Here is a 23,692-nt window from a genome sequence, read left to right on the forward strand (position 1 = left end):
TGTAGTGACTTTGTGTGTGAAATGTGTGCCTGGCATAAAAAAAACCCTGACCAGACTTCACCACCTCACTGCCAATAAAAAACAAACAAACTCCAAACTGCTAAAAATGTAAATGTTTTTTGTTTTTTTACCAACATTACAATATATTGTTTTGATCAACCACAGCAAAACAATCTTAAAATGTATCACAATCGCTGCCATGCATTTTGTATTTTGTGATGAATTCAGCCACTAGATGACAGTCTTAAAAACTAGCTTCACTCACTAGATATATGTTATGTAAAATAGTGCCTCTGCAATTTTCCCATGAAGTCTTTATTTTCATAAAGGTGTATTGGCATCTTCTGATTTTGGAGGAGGCCCGCCTCCACTGTAAAGCAAGAAAATCTTTTAAATGTAAGTAAGCAAGTGTGAGCCACTGTCTACACATTGAGCCTCCTTCTCGACACTGACCACAAATATCACAGGCCGATGGTCCTGAATAGCGCACACAAAGTGCACATTTTCCCACGTACAAGCTACTTTTAGATCGCACAGGTCAGTGCTGACATGCAGCGTGGCTATTTCTTCCCTCAATATTTCTCTGATGATCCCTGATTCTGTGCGATCATTGTGATTTATGGTGCCATTTTTTTCCCAGTGCTTCATTTTAACTAACGTGTGTCAGTGTTGATTTGTGAGTGTAGATCCAATTGACAAAGACCAGACCACTCTCCTCGTGATACATCACAGCACTGTGTGAACAGCTTACGTGAATTATGGCAACAATATTGAAGGTGTGAATAACGATTTAGTGCTGACTGTCTGATAACGTGTGTGTGTGTGTGTGACTTAGGAGACATGTGCTGTTTATGATGGCTGAGTTATCGCAGTCATGTCTGTATTTGCTGCAGATACTTGAGATTGATTAGGATGCCTCAGTCAGAGTGTGGAATTTTTCTGTGCTGCTACATTGTTAAACCTCCAGCACTATTTTGCCCGTTAAGCATACTAATCTTATTACATTACACCTAAAATGTGCTAAATGTTTATTTTAGGCTAACTCTTCTTAGTTTATTTTAGTGTCATGTGCACAAATTAGTGTTTGCGTATGTGCTCTGTGTCCCCAGTCTGTGAGACATTAGTGTTAGAAGTTTCAACACATGCCTTACATGGTGTCACTGCCACATTTTTCTCTATGTATATCCGTCACATAGATGCAGGCTGTCTCTGCTCTGCTCCAGGGTCCTCCAGTTGGCCCCAGCACATATTGGCTGGGCCAGCCCCTGACTAAAACAGTCCATAGCCTATCTCATTTAGGTAGTCTCAAAAGAGACAGAGTAAATGGTTCAGGAAAATGGGTTGAGAGGAAAGGCTCTTTAGTTCTGCTCGCACATGACAAGAATGATATGAGGGGGCACAAATCTTAAGTAGTACGATCAGCCACACTTGAATAAAGTTGCATCGTTGCTATAAACGCATCTTGAAAACAAATGAAATCACATCCCTCCGTACGAGCTTTGTCAGTCCTAGTGTGTTTCTCTGCTGCAGTGAGAGCTGAGAGCTGGTTGACCCGGCACTTAGCTCTCAGACAGAGAAGTGAAAAGTGGGAGAGAGTGAAAATAGATTAATGGAAAGAAAAATGCAGAGAAAAAACAGTACTAGTTAGACAGGACAAACCTGCCAATCAACATATAATACTTTTGTTAGTACTTATGTCGAATGTATCCATTAGATAACCTTGTATGACTGCAAGGTTAGGCCTGTAAGATCAGGGGTGGATTATGTACTTGGTTTTCATTTCCTCTCTTTTTTTCTGCAGATAACAGGTAGGGCTGGGTGATAATTTCATGTCTCTTCACACAATCATTCTGTGACAAAACTCTCTCTACTTTTGGAAAGTCTTATGATGTGCTCTTTGTAGATGTTAAATAGGACAACGTAAGTGCAGTGAAAGAAGGAATTTGAGGACGAGGGGAAAAAGTAAATCTTTTTTTATATTCAAACCTGACACAAAACACTGTTTTTTTACACCGAGGGACCTGCATGGTGTTTGTTGTGGACAGTAGGTTAGACTTCTGTGCCCCTCTGTTAGCCCTCTGCTTGCGTGGTACTGAGACAAGATTGTTCGGATCTAAAAACCGATCCATTTAATCCAACTTTCTCTGTCTCTGACTTCTACTGTTACTAATCAAGTATTTTTGAGGATAATAATCAGGTAAATAGAAAAAAAAAGTTTACTTTAAATGGTTTGTTTTAAAAAGTAGCTGATACATAATATTCATATTATTATGTTTACAATTGCTACAGTAATAAACTTAATAAAAACACCAGCATAATATAATCACTGGCATGACACTGTTTCACCAATATCTTATATCAGCAGGACCCATTTTAAAACTTGGTATTCGTGCCCCGTTTAGCAGCTAGCAGTCAATAGGTTACATTTTTGTAATAAGTAAACCAGCGGGGATAACCGATAACCGTGTGGGCAGCGTGGCCACAATGACCCAGAGTGTGGGTTAAGGATTCAAATTGGGTATTTTCACTTTCTTACAGCCTTTGTGTGTTCACTGTAGTATGTCTTATTTAGTACACCTTGCTTGTAGTACTCAAAATGTCCATGTTGGCCTACTGAATAGTCTGTTTTCTTGAGGCTTGGATCCGTTAAGGTGTTTAGTCACCGTCTGACATGAATGTGTCACCATTGCTCCAGCTTTTTCTAGACGCACCTTGACAAAGCAAACAACGTCATCCCAAAGGTGTGATGTTGGGAATATACGTTTGAAGTCGCTGTCATGTTGAGGAAACCTTGTCCTGGAAAAAGTAGCCAAGATGGGATGTACCCATTTAGCAATAATGTTTATGTAAGCCGTGGCATTCGGACAGTGCTCATTTGATACTAAGGGGCCTAATGCATGCCAAGAATTTATTCCCACCCCTCTCCCCATAGCAGCCTGGGCTGATGACATGAGGCAGAATGGATACATGCTGTCGACGCCAAATTGTTTCCCCGTCATCATCTTGTCACACTACAACCTGGAAAATCCTGGACAGGTTGAAGGTTTTCCACTCTTAAGTCATTCAGGCTTTGGCGATGATATGCCCTTTGTAGCGTCGTATTGTTAGTTAACAGGAAGGGAATCCACCACAGTCATCTACCACTGAAATCCAGCCTCTGTGAAGGACAAGAAATGACGAGTATAAATAAATTAATGGAGAAATAAATATTTAAATACACGAACAGACGAAAAATATCTGAATTTTGCTAGAAACGGCTGTTTTTGTATTTTTAAATGTATGTGTAGGTGTTGGATCATTCTGAGAGAACAAAATAAACTTTTTATACCAAAGAAATGTCTCTCCAAACCATCTCTGTTTAAAACATGGCTTCTGTCGTATTGATGAGTTGTATGTATTCACTAATGAAATAGAAGGGGAAGGGTATTTCATTTGAGAGTGATTGTACAAACAAAAAGGTAATAGTACCATGGCAGAGGTAGTGATATGTACAGGGAGGGGCTACTTCAAGCAGGTTGAGCGACAGATGGACAACACTGTAGGAAGTAGAGAGGCAAACAGATAAACATATTGAGAGATAAAGATGGAAGATAAAGTAAAGAATGAGACAGCATTTCTCTTGCTGACTCTTTCAGGATTATTTTCAAACGGGTTTAGGTGGATATGTGGGAGATTCAGTTGCCTATGAAGGTGATTAGTACTTGTCTTGAGCTTCAGACTTGAGCCTTACTCAGTTAATATAAAGGGATCATACTACTAGCAGTTATTAACTTGTATAAAAATTCAACCCTGTGTTCCTTTTTTAAAAATAAATAAACTAGGTCTGCAAATATCCTATAAATAACCTTTTTTTTTTAATTATTATCCCAGACTTAAAGCGGTGTCTGCAAACAGCTTATCTAGTCTGTTTAACAGTCCAATAACCCAAAGGTAGTGAACGTACAGTGTTATGAAATAGAGAAGAGACCTTGCATTGGAGAAGAAGCTATAACCAGCAGCAGTATTTACTTGAAAAATAACAAACGGACAAACTTAGCTACTAAATAACAAATTTTACCAGCTCCGAAATCTTTTACACTATGGATCGCTGAGAAAATAACAATAACAGTAGTAAAAAATAGTAAGACTTAACCACAGGCAAATGCATTTAATGTTACAGCACTTCTGCGAGCAGTATTACATATTCTCACAGTCCTACACGTTGCATGCTGTTAGCCTCACGGTCTACCAAGGTTAATGTAACAGCACAGATGGCACGTTGATTCAACGTAACACCTGGACACATTGCACTGACACACAGGATCAAAACAAGTGCTATTAGCCTAATACACACAGAAGCCCTGTCTTCTGCAGCGTGGCTGTTTGATGCCTCAGGGACACGTGAATCAGTCGGTAAACAAACATTTGAACTTCCTCAATGATTGTATGTGACATAAACTATGGATTGGCCAACAGCATATATGTGGACATGAATAAACAGTGTGATGTTAACCCTTTATGCCTCAGGAAACCTGCTACTATTCTCATGCTTGACCGCTCAGGCACTATGGCTTTGTGTAGGTAGTCTGAAGTAATGCGGACGTGTTTGTGTTTGTGCAGATAAAGAAAGACGGAGATGGACTCTCGATGTCAATCTACCTATAGAAACTCAAATAGCTACTACGTTAAAGCACGCCTAGATGGATCCATACACTACCATCCAGTCATTGTGTGGGCACTTGCATGAAGCCATTAAGTTTGTCCTACTTTCAAAAGAAGACTCTGTATTTTATATGCTCGCTGCACTGCAGCTCCCGTGTTGGTACTCAGATTTAGTTTGAAAGCATTTCTCTGCTTCCATAACACAAAGAAAAACAAGCCAGTAACCAGCTGTTTGGCATACAGTAGAGTTTTGTGTCCTATTGAGTCATATGACATGTAGAGTAACTTTATTATGCAATTAGTTGCAGTGCCCTCTGGAGTACAAATGCTAGAGTCACAAAGATAAGTGAGTGATGTTTCCAGCTGCTATAAGGAGCAGTGTTTTGATATAAAGAGCAGCTGCCTTAGTGTCCTGAGGTGGTATATGTGTGTGTGGAAAGTGACCCTGACAACTCATCCATGAGTGAGTCAGATCTGCACACATGTATGTGATCAGAAGGATGGAAGCCCGAACATTTTATGTTTATCTACAGTTGGATTTTTATCAGTAGCGTGCATTTGATCCTGGGGTAACAGTGAAGGATGTAACACTAAGGACAGTCTCACAGCTGATAACCACGATAAAGGCCGCAGCCTCCCTCGGCTGGCATTTAAAGCCTGTGTGAATCACACATTCTATGTCAGACAGGCAGATTGTCTTTGCTCTGCGAATCTTTAGTGTTTTCTGTCATTTCAGTGGCACAGTATGGAGCCCAGCTGGACCTGACTTATCTTAATTGTCTGAGGCTGCCAACAGTTTTTGTATGTGTGGACATAATTCTGTTGTTTACTCTAAAATCTATTTTCTGTCATTAGGGATGTGTCCTAAACACCAATCCATATCCTCTGTGGGCTGTGATGGTATAGATATTTGTTTCTGTCTATGGTAATAAGACTATAGGACCCCTCACTTATCAACAGTAACAGTGTCCATATTTTTTATGTATTTAGCATTCAGTAATCGTCGTAGTAATTAGTCGTTGACTAAGGTTAAAGTCTGTGTAGGGTAAGAATAAATATGTGTTCTGAGTTTGTCAGACCAAAGACAAAAGTGTTATTAACCACCCAGCCAAATTCAAATGATTAAAAATATCGACAACTTTATGAAATTAGGGTAAAAATGATTCTCAGCTGCAGGGCTGTGGGGGCGTGTCCGCTGAATCCACTGAAGCCACGTCCACTCATGGGAGCAGTCAAGCAGCAACGTTGAAGCGACTGAAACGTGTCAGATGAGTTCAGAAAATGACACGACTAACTTTGAAACATTCTAAGCGAGATAAATGAATCTCTATCTCTCTGCTAGGGGTGCAGGTGAAAAAATGGTGAAAAACAGTTTTAACCTCTAACTCCACATTTCAGTAGTCTATCGTTCAAAGTCTTTTCAAATGTTTGCAGCAATTATTTTCCAACATATTTAATGTATTTTGAAAGAAAAAACTCTGAATTGCCTTTACACAGACTTTAAATGGTTGGCCAAGACCAGTCCAAGCATTTAGGAACAATAACTGTGGCTTACATAGGCATAGGCATACATAGAATTATAGAATCCGTCAGCATGGACACATATTGAATTTAAAAGAGGTTTTCCAGCTGCAGTTCTGTACGTTAGCAAAATGTTGCTGAAGTAGACACAGAGCTATATACCAACCCAACAGCAGCTGTGCCAATGTTGCTTGCTAATGCATACGTATATATTCTTAATTGTAGGTGCTAGCCTCTGTTTATTTATTTCGGGATGTACTTAATGGAGTGCAAGCAGGTGTTTCTTTTTCTTTCTTTTTTCTTTTCTTTTTTGCGGCTGACGTACCTGCTCCAAACAAAGAAAGAAAACTGAAACGTGATGTGGCTTTATGTAGAAACAATCCTGAATGGTTTAACTATGACGGTTTGTGGTGACAATGCTGCTTTCATCTGTTGTTCCTATTTTGTGAAGGAAAACACAGAACTAATAAAATATAATGAAGCAACGGCACGTTTGTAGCCTTAGAAACATGCGTTTGTAGTGCTGGCTTTTCCTCTGTGGTAACTACAGTGACAGCAAATGCTAGAATGAGAGTTCATGCATCAAAGATATGAACCAAACACAGGAGTTTGCTCGAGTGGCTGTTAAATTACCTGCACAAACCTCCATATAATCAGTATGCTGGTTTTTGGAGTGAATGTGCATGCAGTTTATGTACAGTATGTTCTGTGTGTGACTGAGTGCATTGGTCATCCTTGTCAACATTACCACATTGAGTGGGCAAAGTACCATGGACTGTGTGAGTGAGAACTGTGGGTGAGTGGGTGGATATACTGTATGTGTAATTTGCCAGTTTGTCACAAAGTCTCAGTTTAATACCGTGATACACTGACAGCCTATGTAGGGGGCGCTGTGGTACAGAGGAAACGAGAAGTTCAGGATCTCTGAGGGAGGAACGCGTTATCTCAGGTGGGCGCTGTGATGTTGTGTTTTCTCCTTTTTTCAATGTGCTTTCACACATTCATCCAACGCTTTCCTGCTCTTATCATTTGCCCTCCTTTTTCCTCTCATGCACATTTTAGTTATTACGATAATACCGATCTTTCATCATTCATTGTAGACAAACAGACTTTAGACTTTTAATCGGAAGAAATTTAATTAGATAAAATGTTCCGATCTTTAACAAAATGAAGGATGTCCGGTGTGTTTTTCTTTGATCCGAACAGTGCGTGCTGGGATATTCTCTACATGTTGTGACCAAGAATGGGAATAAACGGGTTAAAGCATTTGGTGGCTGGAGCGGGTTTTATTACCTTATCTTTAAGATTCTTACAGAGAAGAAACAGCAGTGTTTTCTTTTATTGTGTATATTGGAGGAACTTTAATTCATAGTCCACTCGGACGCATAACCGACTACTTATGACCGAGGGTCTAAGGACAGAGGGTGTCACTCCCTGTACAGATCGTAAATCCCTCCCAGGCAAATGTACTTTGTGACTTTGGGCTATACAAATACAAAATTTGATTTGATTTATGACTGAAGCTTCAAACCTAAAGCACAAGGACGGTGTCAGTATGAAGAGAAGCTTCACAGTTGCAGAGGAGTGGGGTGCTCTCCTTCCTGTGTGACACTCAACCATACTAACACCATAACAGGACTTGAACTGAGATGTGTGAAAGCACATTTGCAGCAGTTTCATGAGTTGGTACATAAGTGAGTGCAGATATGTCATTGAAATATCACCTCCTCCTTACACTTTTTCACTTCCTCATTGACCTTGCACTAGTTCTAATGACACACAGAGGAATAGGAAAAGCATGTCTTGTTCCAGTAAAGCGACAGCAGGATGCTGCACTGAGACCATCGTATTACTTTAAGGTCACAGGGTTATACCACAGCTATACCAGTTTTCTCCAGTAAGAACCCGTTTATTAACTCATTCTTAGTTACTTTCACTAACCGTGTCAAATGAAATGTTTTTAAGAAATCTATTAGAGACATTTCTACCTCTTGTAGTGCAGTAACCCTCTGTCTAAACACAGAACGTCTAAAAAGAGTGCAGAACGAAGCTTGTTTAATATTTCATGTTTAGAGTGGCCTAACATATTGTTAATGGCAAATCGCAAGCTAGACATTGTTTGGCTGTCTTAATGCAGTCATAGGGTTTATTTAGATTTGCATTGGTTTGACTTGTGTGGAATTCAAAACACATTTTACTTACTGTTTGATCAACGATGATTCATTTCCAGACAAGCTTTTTTTTTTTGGAGAAAGCCTTGTGAAATCTAAGCATGCTTGTGACCAGAGTGTCAAATGTTACCACAGGACATGAGAGGAGGGAAGTGAAGGTCTGAGATGGAGAAAGAGATCACAGTGGGAGAAGTGATGCATAGCACTGCTGTTTTGCAGCACAGGGCCTCCCTGGACCAGCCTGCTCTCTAGTGCCTACTCAGCTTTTTCCTCGCAATGTCTTCTCAACTGCAGTTTTCTCTTCTCTCCTCATCCTCCTCCTCCTCCTCTTCCTTTTCCAATTTCTTGTTTTCAGGCAGTGTTTATTTTTTTGTTACTTTTTCTCTCCTACTCCTCAGAGGGTGTGTGTCGGCTGCTAGTCGCCGCAGGCTGCTTCTCCTGGGGCCACTCAGAATCTGTTCAAAGAGCCGTCAGCCACTTACTGCATTTGTACCAGATTTCATTAAGAACTCTGGACCATACTCTCTATGTTTTCCCCGTCCGTTAGAAACAGCATCCATCAAAGTGGCACGGTAGCACCCTGAGGGGGAAGATTGAATTCTGTCTGGCTGGAAAATACAATACGAGGTATCAAGGGCTTGTATATGTGAAGACATTTGGAAGATACATAAAAAACCTTCTGAATTATTGAACAGTCTATTTAAATGATAAGTGTAATTGTATAAATAAAAGACCAGCAGTACAGGCTGAGTATTTAATGACTTTTATCTGCTGCAATGGCTGTCTGCCATCTGCACTCACTACACGATAAGCTAAACCCAGATCATTTAAATACCACCCCTAGATATAATGTCTGTGTTTATGGTTATTGTTGCATCACCACAGCAACCTCCCTGACAAACACAGACATGGGTATGCTGTTAGATTAGGGCAAAATGTCACTGGGAATTTATTTAGGCCTGTTACCAGTCTGTTAGGACAAACCTAGCGAGAACCCACAGCTCCATCCATCAGTTATAGAAACGTTAAAACCACTACGCTTTGTGGACACAGCTGATGCGGTATTAAGTAGAAATATTAAAACACAAGGCCATTAGATTTGTTGCTCTGATGTGCACAGAAATACTGTAGTTGGCTGCCATGCAGATATACTGCAAAAAAAATACTGTACCACTGGTATTAATACAGTTTTACTGATCTGCTGCTGTCCTCTTCATCCTCCCTAATGATGTCTGGATGTATTAATATGTACTTTTGCCACTCTGTCAAGCTCTGCTTTTACATCATGCTTTCTGCTCACCTGTGCACGACTAAATATTGAAGTCCACTGTACATCCTGCTCATGCTCATGTGTCATTACATGTGCAGTGATGCGGATAGAGCTGTTGTACTTGGACAAGGATAAAAAAAACAACAAAAAAAACAAAAAAAAACAGGGCAGGCTATGCGTACTGAAAGGATGTTAATGAAATCTGGGATGTGAAGCAGAGAGAAAGCGACTGGAACTGGAAGGATTTTCCAGGCATGCCTACGTTTCTGAAAGGCTGCATGCAGTTATGATTTTAACAGGCACAGAGACCTACGAGAGAGGCAGGGGCACCCAGTTCATCTGTGATGCTTCAGGGTGTGTGGGGAGTGGTCCTAAAGCACTACCTGTCTAACAGGATCGAGCACATGGTAAAAGAGGTCAGTTTAACACCATGATCTAACCTAAAGATTTTTCAGCCCTTGTCTGGTCTCTGTGGACACTTGCAGTTCAAATACCTCATGCCAAGTGCAGGAGTGTGAAGCCGGCACACTTGTCTCTCCGCCCCTCATTTTCTTTGTCTTTTCATTTGTCTTTGGTGTGCAGAGGGAGCGCTGGGATGAACCCAGAACAAGAGAAAGATGGTTTCATATTTCTACTGCAGTGTGCTGCTCTGTGCTCCCGGTTCACTGCAGCATGTTCTCTCCCCGCAGTGCCAGCAAGGGCTTCATTTCAGCTTCACAGGCCCAAGTTAGTCCGTACAGTCCGTCACCGACCTCGCTCGTGATATCATTCTTTCCGTGTTTCCAGATGGGCCCGTAAACCTGACGTGTGTTTGTAATGGATAGCGTTGCTTGTGCAGCAGCATGTTTTAATGTTGGGGAATCACTATCAGTCAGCACATCAGCATAAAGGAAAATGTTGAGCAAGAACATACAGCGTGCTGATTCATTTTCACGCTGTCAGTGATACAGGCAATCTGGGACCATACATCTCATACAGTATAATAACCACTTAGAGTGTGATATGAAAAGGGCCGGATCAAAATGTGCAAAATATAACAGCATTACTTCAGTGTACAATGCCCTACATTAGACCTTTGATGCTGAACTCTAATCTATGTAGACGCAGTCATGGCAGCTGATGACGGGCATGGCTTAAAGTTTGACCATAATATCTCGTAAACCTCTGTGTGTAAAACAGCTGCAGCTGTCTTTAATGATTCCTGACAGCTTCAGTGCTTCAGTTGCGCTTTTAACTTCCCTTAACCGGGGGGGAGGAGGATTTGTATCAGAAGTTTGCTGTATAAATAGGCTATTTATGCAAATTGCTGTTAGCTTTTTTTTTTTCTCCCTCTGTTGGCAGCCAGTGACCTGCGCCGTTTCTGTAATCAAGGGCCCTCCACAGCTTAACAGAGAGGACACAATTTCCGAAACCTCAAACTGTGGGATGATGAAAGTAAAGACGACGAGCTGACATGGATTCACATCTTTACATGGTTTTGACTTTGATCCTTTGATGAATCTCTCCAAAGAAGAGATTTCCGTCTGAGTCCTCTTTGTTGCCTGAAGGAGAACGAGGTTAGGTTAGCGTCTCGCTCTCTCTCTTTGCCTCACTGAACTCCCATGTAGGATATCCCCGGCAGTTCTCGTCTGTTAGCCTGTCTCTCTCTCTTTTGTGGCCATCTGCTCGGGTCCGTGTGCGTTTTCTGCAGCTGCCAACATACTACACAACACCGTACCATGCTGTGCTTTCCAGGCCAGTATCGCCTGCCTGCTTGCCTTGCTCACGTAAGCCCTGTCTCAAGAGGGGATTCACTCAGGCTGGGTGTAGGTGGATTTATCGATGGAAAGCATGGAGAGCAGCCGTTTCTGACTCAGTTTTGCATTTTGTTTGGAAGAGACTGAGATGTATGAGACAAGCTTAACAGAAACTATGGAAATGCATGTTTTTCATGACTCCAGCTCATCATCTTTCTTCTTTGACCAGCACCCCTCTTCAGCTGTAATGTGTTAAGTCTAAACTATAAATCCATTTTATCCTGAGGGGATCTTTGGAGTTTTTGAATCCGATACTGAACTTTTGACAGTTACAAGAATACTTAAAATAATTATATGAAGTGTTTTCTTAAATTAATGTAATGAGTGGTAAATTAGATTTTTATTAAAACATTGGCTAATATTATTGTGATAATTGACTGAAAATTGAAATGAATTCACACATGGTGTCAATTAATTGTCAAAAATTGTATATACTTCTTGTATTGTATATAAGATTGTGATATACAAGTTGGTAACCAATAACCAGATAATTCTTATTGAGATACTATATTGTTAGTTTCCTTAAATGATCATCATGATAAAGAAAAGTAAAAAAGTTCAATAACAAAAACAGGAAGCCTCTTCTCCGGAGTTTGAACAAATGTTTTAACACCTAAAATGTTATTTTTGTCTGTATAAAGCAGACAGCGGACAAGGTGACATATTCTGTGTATGATGGAGCACTAATGAGTTATTAAAAGTTCTCCTTTGTGTCTCCAGTCTCTGTATCACAGGGATGGTTTGTGTTATTTGTACATATCTAAGAAGTAAAATATGTTTCAAGGACAAAAAGGGTCATAAATTATTGATGCAGCTCGCTAATTCTCATGTAATTCTGATTCTGATCAGTGTTGAGTAAAATAATTAGCAGGTTATCTTTATGTAAAATATGATTATGTGCATCCCTTGGGTAAAAAATAGGGAAGAAAGTGCAGATATTATGTCTCTTTTTTTTATTTAGGTGAGTAAAATCAATATCACATCACTATGTGCTGTATTGCAGTTGTAAACATACTTAGAAAACCCATAACTCTCAATGCTTCAGGCCACGTCCACATCAACAATAACGCTGTATATAGAAAACGCAAGGGGCTCAATTGGTGTGGGCGTGTTGCTACTTCCTACAGTGTATCCAGTGAAATGGATAAAATCCAAAGCAGGAAGTCCTTTTTGAAGGCTCATCAGATGCCTGGACACTTAGTGATCCCTCTCTACCTGATAAATCAAAAAAGAAATCCATCCATCACTTAAAGAAACATTAAAACATCCACTCTGCATAGTCAGAGCTGATGCAGTATTTAGTAGAAATATTATAGATTGGCTACAGCTATTAGACATGTTTAAGCAGTTATAGGATGGCTGTGCCCTAATATCAGCTATTTTCTGTCTATAATAGGATGGCTGTGCCCTAATATCAGCTATTTTCTGTCTATACTTTTCTTTGTGCTTCATGTCTCTCTTTCTTTCTCTCCCTCTCTCTCTTGCCGTCTCTCTCTGTCTGCAGTTTAATCTGCAAAGTGCACCTTGGACCATTAGTGCAGTAAATCCGAGCCCTCTAACTTGAGCCAGGATGATTCTGTAGTGTACCGCATTGCTGCAGTCGTCAGCAGCAGCAGCAGGAGCAGCAGCAGCAGCAGCATCCTCTCAAACTGCAACTCACTACAGGCATCTCAGCGAGACTGGTGCATTGCTCTACAATTTGCTACAGATGGTGATCAGATGTAAACGAGAAATGATTTGTGCAGCATCTAAATAGGTTAAAACAGCTGATCAACTCTTGCAGTAAAACTGCAGAGAGAGCAAAAAGAGGAGTGCCCCATGTGGTAGTTTTCCTAATTTCTGCAACCATGCACCAATTAGACAGGTCAGGGCGTCATTCGGCTGTTCACTTAAAAATCACTTTACTGTACGATTATGCTTTTGTGATGTCATGCTAAAATCTTGGATGTTCACCTGATAGATGTAGTTTTCAACTGTAACTGCAACACACATCTGCATGTGTTATATGTTATTGTGTTGGTGAATTTTATTGTGTCTGACCTGTTAAAATCACCTGTGTCTTCTGTTTACATCAGTATGATGTCTTTACAGTGAAACCTTTTTATATTGTAAGTGGTGCTGCAGGAATTGGTGATAGGGCAACTGGAGTGTGTGATTAAGTTATTTGATAGTTTGGGTTAAGTTTCTGGTTGCACTTAATCTGTAGTTAGACTTTCTGTGTGACAAATGAAGGTGCCGACACTTCTTCTCCTGATAGTGATGAAACAGACTGTTATTTATTCCCTTTCTGCACAATCAGTTAATGTAAGATCAAAGCTACTTTTTTGTGGTCACTCTTCTTTTGGGACTTGCTCTCTTTTATCCTGAACATGTTCTTACTCACCTATGGTTGTTCTGAAATTCAGTACCCGGCTTAATAGCTGAAAAACCTTCATCAAAGGACAGAACTGTTTTTCTGTTTTACTGTCCTTGCTCTTGTTTGCATCACAGCTCATGATAATTCTATACAGATTTGTTCATTAATACCAAATGCAGTATTATATTTCCTATAGCCCGGGTCTGTAAAACGGCATGAAATTGTGTTGAATAACCGTCACATTTCCTGAATTTGAAAGATGATTTATCTTGGTTGTTGTCAAACCAGCAATCCAACATTAAAAGTAATTCAGTTTATTAAAACATAAGACAAATAAAAGCAGCTCATCTTAAATAGATTTGAGGTATTTAGGCTCTAAAAGAAAGTATGCTGTCATAGCCTTCCTCACCCAGCCCACAGTGTCCTGTGATCCACATCAGTGGCAGATAATCCTGCTGTGCTGTGCTGTGCTGTGTAGTAGATATACTACTATGCTTTTTACCCATCTGGGTCATGGCATCATCATTGCCTGATAGCAGGTATGACTAGTGTCCCGTCGTGGCATGATTAAAATGAAGTGAGCACGGAGCGTTAAATGAGTCCTTGGGAACATGGGACACCCTATTCGCTTCTTGCCAAACTGATGACAGGAGAAAGTCACCTTCATGTTATCATTACGATGTCAGTTACGAGCCATGACTCACGTGAGTGCAGCCACTGGTGAAATAGGGTAGCATGGTGCTGCTCGGCTCACGGATTTGTCAGGGTGACATAGATGCCACTCTGCGGCTCTCTTAGATTTTATCCACTACAGTAAACTGGGCTAAAACATCAGCAGTGCCGCTCCCCTCTCTCTCAGGCCACGGTGTTGACTTGAAACGCTCCGATGAGGTATTGTAAACGTGTGTTACTGGCATCCGTGCATACCTAAGTCACCCACCCACCCACCCAACCTTCATTCATGCCCAGATGCTCTCTTGCTGTAGCCCTCTCCACAGCATTGGCCTGTTTCTTGGGCAGACACTTTGAATTATTCATAGAATCAAGTCGCTCTAAGCAGTGGATCGGCTATGGTTTGCTGTCGTGCACCCACATATGCACAGAGCACAGCAGCCACAGGATGATGAAGTGGGATCAGGATCTTCACGCGTTAATGTGGGCTGCATGTTGTCTCTGCCTGGTTCTTTGCTGCATTTTTACCGCAGAGTGTTTTTCTATGTCGTAATGTGATTTATATTTCTGTCTAAAGGAGGTTTGATTATTCCACACTCTGGTATCCAAAGCCTTTACTGTGAAGATGTTAAAATCTTTACAGTAAAGCTGTGGGAAACTACAGAGGTTTCATTGGTGTGTTGGTTTATTCATTCAGCTCATGTCCGCAGAGTGTGTACATGACTCCATCTAGTGGTGGAGGGATGTAGCAGTCCTTTGAATAAGGTAATACAATATCAAATAAAAATGACAAATTATAAGCAAACCAAGGTGAGAATAAAACTGACGTGGTCCCAGAAGAGGCACATCCAGTGGATCGGCTTTTAAAAATGCATTCCTCAACATTTTTAGCAGTCATTTCAGTCTCGTCCCCTGTGAGGTTAGCTAATGGACTTTGTGGTCTTTGCTGCACTTTACCGCCCCTACATCCTGCCCTACGCTTGCACCACCCTTTCCTTTTGAGATCCAAGTGGTAAGCTGGATGTGCAATTGCATCATTCCAAGCAGGGTTATTATCAAGCACTGTCTCTCTGTTGTTGTGGGAGGGTTGGCGCGCCATTGTTTAGTTACCCTCTCATGCTTGCTCCTGACCTTGTCTGGGACGTGTTGATCATTATCAGATATGCTTGATATTTTCATTGGCAGTCCTTTTTTATTCTGAGTGATCATCGAAAGCATGCCTAACTGGTTACTGTAGCCAGCAGTAAAATGGAAATGGTGGTTTTCATCTGAAGAACATCTGAGAATGATGACTGGTTGGTCTTCTGACCTTAATGTTACGAAATGAGGCTGAAAAGGGCCGCACTCAGTCAGCTGTGTAGTTTGGCATATATTATATAATGATAGTTGATTAACAAATAGATAAATGATCAGTAAGAGATGAAAGATACGATGCTTGGATGGGCCTAGAAGGCTGCTCAATTACAGTGTAAGTCTCGTAGAAACAAAAACCTCACCACCGACTGACACTCTCTCTCTCCTTTCCAGAGACCCCGATTGGTGATAAACTGTACCCTGTGGTCCCGGTGAAAGAACACCACCCCCGGCAGGCTGGCCACACCCCCTCCCTCCTGCCTCTATGTATCCTGAATCTACCACAGACTCCCCCGCTCGCCTCTCCCTCAGACAGACTGGCTCACCGGGCATGATCTACAGGTGAGTTGATGGACGTATGCTGAATACACAGACAAAACACTTAAAAACACATAAATTAACAGACTATTTGTTCAAGAGTCAAAGTCCATAAATGATTTACAGGAGTAATAATCACTCTTTCACCTTATCATGCTACCTAATTTCCCTTAAATGAAGTCATCTACCTATCTAATGCACTTTGCCAAGCGCTTGCTTGGTAAATGCAACCTGTAGTCTGTGTTGCCATGTCTGATGTACAGTACTGGATAGAAAAAAAAATCCAAGAAGGCTTTACTAAACTAAACTTAGGAGTGAATGTGTTATAGTTGATCTTCATTATGACCTAAAAACTTACATCAAAATGTTTTCCGCCGTTACTATTAGGTGCAAAACAAGCTAAACATAGACAGCAAAAGAAATACTGAAGTGCAACCAAGAATAAGTAAACACTATAACTCTGTCACTCATACACATGTACACTTGCAATTGCTTATATCACCGTCAAGCACATCATGATTTGTGTTTATTCGCTAGAGATTTAACCCTTGCCTGCCTAATCCTAATGACACAAACCAAGCCGTCATAAGCTGTGTTTCTGCTGCATTATACAAGCTGGGCTCTGCTTGGCTCGAGTCACTTTTTGGTACCAGGTACTTTTCCTGATTTTGTTCTTGCACTGCATATAGCACTGTCTCAATGTAGGCAGGATTCTCAGCTCATAGAAACACTGTGCTGTTGTGACATCAGCTTCAACTTGGCACAAACACAAGAGCAATAGACTGCAGTGTTTTTCCTTTTTAGTATTGGCTCAGCACAATGGCAAAAACACCACATGCCGTCCATAACTTTTAAAAACGGAGAACCAAAAAAAAAAGCAAGATGAGTCGGGCTCTGTCATGCAGTGGAAACACAGCATCATACTGGAGGCATTTTATAGTGTTAATAAATTAGGGACAACAATGTGCTTGCTGTCCCTAACTGGTAACGTCCGAAACAGGTTCCATAAAACGTGACACCGGGCAGATGTGTTTTTAATTCACACTCGCCTCATCATCTGTTTATGTAGCGTCAACAGCAGTATGGACACTCATGCTTTATTTGTACAGATCATCCTGCACTCTAATGTTTCACCAGCATGTGGCGCCAGAGACTAATCTTAAAAAAAATATCTGTTCAGCTCTTCTCCTCAGCAGCTTTAAGACCGTTTCACATCCTCTCCATTATGGCCAGATGGAGCGCTATAGGTTTTATGATACTTTACTAAAGCTATTGGACTCTTGTCTTTTTATAGACTTGAATAACATAACAATATAAATGGATAAGATTTCAATGTGACATTTTCATTTACCTTCACTGGCAATATGTTGGACATTGAACCAGCTCATTATTTATCAATCACTTTACTAGTTTACATCACTCCTTCTCCATACATTCTCATGCATAATCTTAAGATGCTTTTCCACCTTTTTCTAACCGTAACATTGCCAAATAACAAATGGCATGGAGTGAGCAACACTACCAACACCCTTTGTGATGGTAGACTTTGTTTTTTATTATTCATTAGAGTGTTTTTGTGACAGCTGAGCAACCTCATAATGCCTGGATTAAGGACATGGAAGGCCTGCCAAATATTGATAGTGAAAGTTTTGTAATATTGTATTTAATTGTTAACTATTTTGTTTAATAGATATTTTTTCTGTTTTTAAGTTGTGGTATTTTGAATGAATATGTCGACTTAATCAAAACTTATAACTTAACTCAGTTATATTTACTTCTATTCAAGTTATTGGAAGGAAGCCGTACATATGAAACAGAACAGGTGTAGGTAATGGATGCTGTAGTGACGTCCAATCGAATGAATGATTTCTCTCAAAACGGAGGTGCAGGTTGAAGATGTAACTGCTGGTTTTCCAAGATGAGCGATTTGTACTGCACTCAAGAGCTGTAGCATTTGAAATGAGCTTAACAATGATCAGAAACGGCTTGTTTCTTGTGCGTACTGAACTCAAAGATCATAACTTGGCATACACCTAATTTTTGGCTTGTACTTTTTTACAGGCAACCATTCCAAGAAAATACAAAATCTTGTAACTCGTGTAAAGTGTAACAACATCTTTAAAATATTCCTAAATAGTTTCTTATCCATATTTCCCCTACATGATCTGAATCTTGAGCATAAATCATGTACCTAGAATAGAAACTGTGAGTTGAGGTAACTTTTATTTTTTTAGATCTTGTGTTACACCTCGACGAAGTAACTACACTTTTCATGTAATAAAAAATATTTTGCTATTTTTGTGAAGATCATGAGTGTGTTAGGGTCTGACATATCATATTACTCAGACATCTCCAGCGTAGATAATTTAATTCAGTGGACATTTTGAGCTTTGTAAATGTTATAATGCTCTATACAGTATCTATGTTCCTCATTTCTAATGCAATCATTTCTATTTCCTCCTACTTTACTCTCCCGTATTTTGCACCATCAGTCTGCACCTTTCGACAGCGTCTGTATCAAAATTTCCCCACTACTAACTTCTTCCTTTTCCTGCTCATATTAACTAAAGCTTTTCCTTTCCTCTTTCCTCCTTTCCTCTGATGTCTTCAGCGCTCGTTATGGGAGCCCCAAACGACAGCTGCAGTTCTACAGGTACCTGTCTGTGTCCGTGTCCGACAGTCACTGTTGTTGTTGTCGCAAAGCAGGATTTTTTTCAGTTTCGTGTTCTCTTTGTGTGTGTTGTTGTATGTGTTTTTTATATGTATATATGCAGTATGTTTTTGTAACATTTTGTATTTCCTTTTTGTTTTATTTCACTATGATAACCTTGCTGTAGAGACTTGCTGTTCTGTCATTTAAAACCATCCATTAGTAAACCTCTGCAGCACAGATTACACTTCTCATCTACTAATCAGCTGGCAATGCACTATCCAGCTTAAACCTGATAGGGGTGATGGTGGATTTTGTTGCAAGGCTGCTCTGCTCACAAAACCTCTTGAATCAACAATATCTGTCACAATTTTGTATTTTTTCCCCCTTTTTTTCCTCTCTTTTTTTCAGCAGTGTCACTTGAGACACCTTCTGTTGTTCTTGTCAAACTTGAACATGTGACTAAGAAGATTTTCACTGAACCCGATACTTTCCCCCGCCCCTCTTCATCATGATTAAGCAGATCATCATTTCCTTTATTCATCATTTTTATATTAAACTGTAAACCTTTTTGACCCTCATGGGAGCTCAACATGATCTGTCTCTTTCTAAAAGCCAGAAAGACATTTTGATCAGTGTTGGGGGGGTGAGATGATGTTCTTTTAGAGTAAGGTTGATGGTACTCGCTCCTCCAGTAGTATGCGTTTTTAGATGGTCAGTCTCTCTCTGCTGTTTTAGAGTAGGATCAAATTTTATGGTCTTATATCAGGTGTTATTATGCTGATCCTGTTATAAAAACTCCTGACTATGTGGATATGCTTGTAATGAGCTCACTATTGGATTTTTTTTTGCTTTATCTTGGCGCCTCGCACATTTCTGTCCTTTTAAAGTGCAAACCGTCCCACTATTTGCTCCTCTGGCCAACGTGAGGGCGATCGATTAAGCCCCCGGTCTCTGTCTGCCTATCACGCTGACAGCGACAGGCTGATGCTGGGAAGAGAAGATTTATTCTTTTCAGTCATCCTAACATTGTAACACACAAACTATTCTACTGTAACCATGATGACTAGTACACATGCTACTACCTGCTAGGATGCAAATTAATTTAAATTAGTTGAAAGTCAACAATATTTAGTTTTGGTACTGCTTCCATCTTGCCTTTATGGTTATCATTATCTGTGTGCATTTATTTTCTTGTTGTATTGCTTTATTCTTCAGCTTGACCACGCTATTCTCTGTATTTGTGACATGCTTCATTCACAGCCATTTCATGTTAGCCTTTATGATTCTCTACCAAGAATGCTTTTAGTAAAGTATTTCCGGCTCAGGCTATAGTTAAAACTCGAGGGACTGAGTGCTTCCTGATGATGGTCGTTGACTTCTGACCACTGCATGTCTCATGTATGGATTAGAGAAACACGGACAATGTGAAAGAAATTCCTCAAGCAATTATTTTATGCATGACATGCATCAAATATAGGTATATGAACAGTTTAGCACTCTTATGTGTCATATTTTAACCACTTAAGCTCACTGGTATTTGTTGAAAAAAATATTTGATGAGTTGGGAAATAGTCAGCTTAAACATGTTTGGGTGCAACACAAAGAAAAACGTTCATATAATTGACTGATTTCAAGGGGAAAAAAACAGGATTCTACTTAATGGAATTGATCCATTCAAGTTTAAGCGTTTAGTTTTATCTCATGAAGTTGATATTAAGGCAAACTCTGTTGAGGAAACATCTGTAGTGTCCAGGTGTGTTAGGACTTAAATTGTAAGACTCCTTAATGCTACACTCATAATGACTAACTCAAAGCAGTAAGTTGTGTGCACATGGGCAATATCTAAACAGATTGTCCATTTCATTAATACACATGTACCATGCTGTGTGCAAGAGGGTCAGGTAGAGAGAAAAAGACCAGTGATGCCACTGAGGAGACAATGATTAATCACGACATCCTCCGGTACAGATCGGCTGTCTGGAGACATTGTATACTAACAAAATAAAAGTGGGATTGTTTTAACAGTGGATTCTGCTGCAGGAGAGACTCTGTTCCATTTTTATGTAGTTTCAGTCAGCACCATCAGACTTGTAATAAGCTCTGCTAATGGCAGCTACACATTGGTACAGCAGCTGTAAAGCTCACTGTCCTACAATGGGCAAGTGTCAATTTGAGGAGGAGCTTAAATGAATCACTGATTAATCCTTCCATCCATTTAATGCCACATAACTGGGTCCAGGCAGTGTTAATTAAATGATTTATATCATCAGGAATTATTATGTACGTACTGCTGGGAAGTACTCGAAAAATCGTGATATAATAAATTATTTGTGGTTCGTATTTTGGCTGGTATGACTGGGAAACGGATATCGAATTGCATTTATATTAAAAAGATCTTTATAAAATACTTCTTTTTTTTTTTTTTATTCTGCGGAAACCATGGAGACACAGTGTGTGAATACACAACACCAAAGAGATGCAGCCAAAGCCGGATGATGTGATTTTGCTGTACAGTTATTGAGATATGGATATCACTTTAAATCTACCACTTGACTGAAATCAATGACTATTGTGTATGTACAGTGATTGAATAGACTGTCTGACAACATCTGTATTGTCATTGTGTCATTAACTCGTTGTAACCTTGACCTGAACAAAAGGCTATTAGGATGCAGAAAGATGCTGCAAGGCGTGCCTAACCAGTGCGGTTTTCATAATCCCTTGGTTAGACGGTGCTTGAACATGTGCGCGGTTTGTCTTTTTCTGTATTTGTACGTATAGTATGTGTTTGCTTGACACTGTGTGTGTTTGCGTGTGTGTGTGTGTGTGTGTCACGTGCACACAACACTCAGGCCCTCATTATTGTCCAGCTCTTAGTATTCTTTCCTGTGGAACAACAATAAGAGGCTTTTAGCGCAAAAGCTTTGGTGAATAATTCAGGACTGATATTATTTGCTGCGGTTAGCAGAAACAAGACAGGCCACTAAACGACATAAATGGATTTCTTCCATGAGATCTCACAGAGAGGGGAGGAGGAGAGGTGTTGGTTGTGGTGATAGAGTATGGTCCGAGTGGTGAGGGGAGGGAAGGGATGCACTCTCTTATTCACTAATTGGTTTAGACATTTCCTAGTAAGACACTCCCAGTTTGGGTGGACCCGCTTCATCACTGTCTGCAGTGTGTGTTTATAAGAGCAGACTGGCACCCCACAACCTCGCTCATGAGCCGACCCCCAAGAAATCGGGTGAGTTTGAGGAAAGATTTGCACTCTTGACCACATCAAGAGTGTGTTGTTTGCGTGTATGTTTTTTTGTGTGCAAGGGGTTGGCTGTGTGATGAGGAGTTTGTGTGTGGGTGTGTGGATGCATGCTGCCTAGCTTGAAGTCTCCTCCTTTTATTTATGTCTTCTGTCGAGGAAAAGCAGCTGTTTGGGAGAATTGTTTCGAAGATTTGAAATAACTCGAGAATTTATGGGAGAGATCCAAGTCGTTTTGTGATATGGTGGCATCAACGGTTTGATTAAGGTAATTCTTTATTCAGTGTTGAATTTCAAACAGATAGCGTTAGAGTGATGTATGGTCTGTATTTTGTAATAAATACAGAATGTGATAGATTTAATACTTTTTTTAATTTTAGATTTTTAATTTTAGTTTTTGACAGACGGTTTGATGTCAGTGTTATGTTAGCCCTGTATGCGGTTTTGTATAGAAGAAAAGAAAGTGCTGTTCAAGTGTTGTATTTGTCAGTAGACTTTTAGAGGATCAATAGAGCCTAAAGTATATTTCAAACCAGCAATAAAATATCATTGTTTGCAGGTGGTTACAAAGAAGAGACTCTGCATTGACTGAAAGTAATTCTTGCTGAGGTAAATTTTTATTTTAGTAATTTTAAAATTGTTAATTATTTCATTGTTAAATTATTTTCAAATTGTATACTGATCAGTTATATTTGGCCAGAAAGTGCTCATTGTGTCTTATGTTTGATGAATAATTTGGCTGTAATCACATAATCTCAAAATAATGAGCATGGATATGGAATATTAAGATGTAATGAGATACAACCAAGATACAGATTATCCTATCCTAATAGTAGTTTCAGTAGTAAGAAGTAGTTTCAGCATTGGTTTTTCAAGTTTTTCATCTTTTCAACATCTAGCTTTTATTACTGTTAATTGTCAAACTTATCTGTTTCTCAGACGTCATATTTACAGTATATGTATGTATTTAAATGGCAGTAGTCTGCAGATCAGAGTAATATGTATTAATATAAAACTACACTCTTGAGTGTTATACAGTGCAGAACGTGTCTTTATGGTCAGTGCCCAGTAATGCATTCAGCATGAAGTTGCCTCCTTGTCATGATGTTGGACACAGTGCTGCCCTCTATTGATTAAATTCAGCAACACTCTTTATACATCTGAATCTTCAAGGATTCAAATAATTTAGACTAAAGAGTCGAATATAACAAAATAGTTGTATTTAGTGGGAGAAGGAAGACTTTATGGTTAAACAAATACGTTTTGAAAAGGGAAACATGCTCCCTTAACTTCTGAAGCTGAAATGAAGCTTAACTCTTCATCAAAGATCCATCCAAGTGGGGCATTTTTTCAGGAATCCTTTAAGCTTTTATCTGTTTCTTCTAGACTAGATGGATTTGTTGCCCCTATTTGTGGAAAACGCAAAAGTTATATTGTGGACTACTCTTAATAAGTTTACCTTTTAGCTCTCCCTCTTAGTCCAGTCTGAATCATAAGTTAGACCAGTGTTCCCTTCTTCTTTGCTTGGTGCATGTGTGAATGCCTCCCTTTTGCAGATAGCATGCGCCCTCTTTGGTCCTGCTTCTTAATCACCAACAAGTCACCTGAAAGCTACCTATCAGTGTAACCCTGCCATTGTGTACCTGTCAGGGGAGGGTGGTGTGGGGCTATGTTGTGCGACTCTG

The 23,692-nt window shown here is 39.9% G+C and overlaps 1 protein-coding gene across 6 annotated transcripts in view; it reads left to right on the plus strand.

Moving 5' to 3' along the window:
* kcnab2a (potassium voltage-gated channel subfamily A regulatory beta subunit 2a) overlaps positions 1 to 23,692 on the plus strand; it is a 79,625-nt gene that overhangs the window by 12,522 nt on the left and 43,411 nt on the right. For 2 of the 6 annotated variants that reach the window (XM_019260770.2, XM_019260769.2), the window contains exons 2-3: positions 15,955 to 16,122; positions 18,710 to 18,751. In XM_019260770.2, coding sequence (XP_019116315.1) covers positions 16,046 to 16,122; positions 18,710 to 18,751 — 119 coding nt within the window. In that variant the 5' untranslated portion in view covers positions 15,955 to 16,045. Of the gene's footprint in view, positions 1 to 7,914; positions 8,050 to 10,944; positions 11,160 to 12,903; positions 13,082 to 15,954; positions 16,123 to 18,709; positions 18,752 to 23,692 lie in introns of those variants that run through there. The other 4 variants (XM_027279769.1, XM_027279768.1, XM_027279770.1 and 1 more) reach the window with 4 other exon arrangements.

The sequence above is a fragment of the Larimichthys crocea genome, chromosome VI (assembly GCF_000972845.2).
Source record: "Larimichthys crocea isolate SSNF chromosome VI, L_crocea_2.0, whole genome shotgun sequence".
Taxonomy (NCBI): Eukaryota; Metazoa; Chordata; class Actinopteri; family Sciaenidae; genus Larimichthys; species Larimichthys crocea.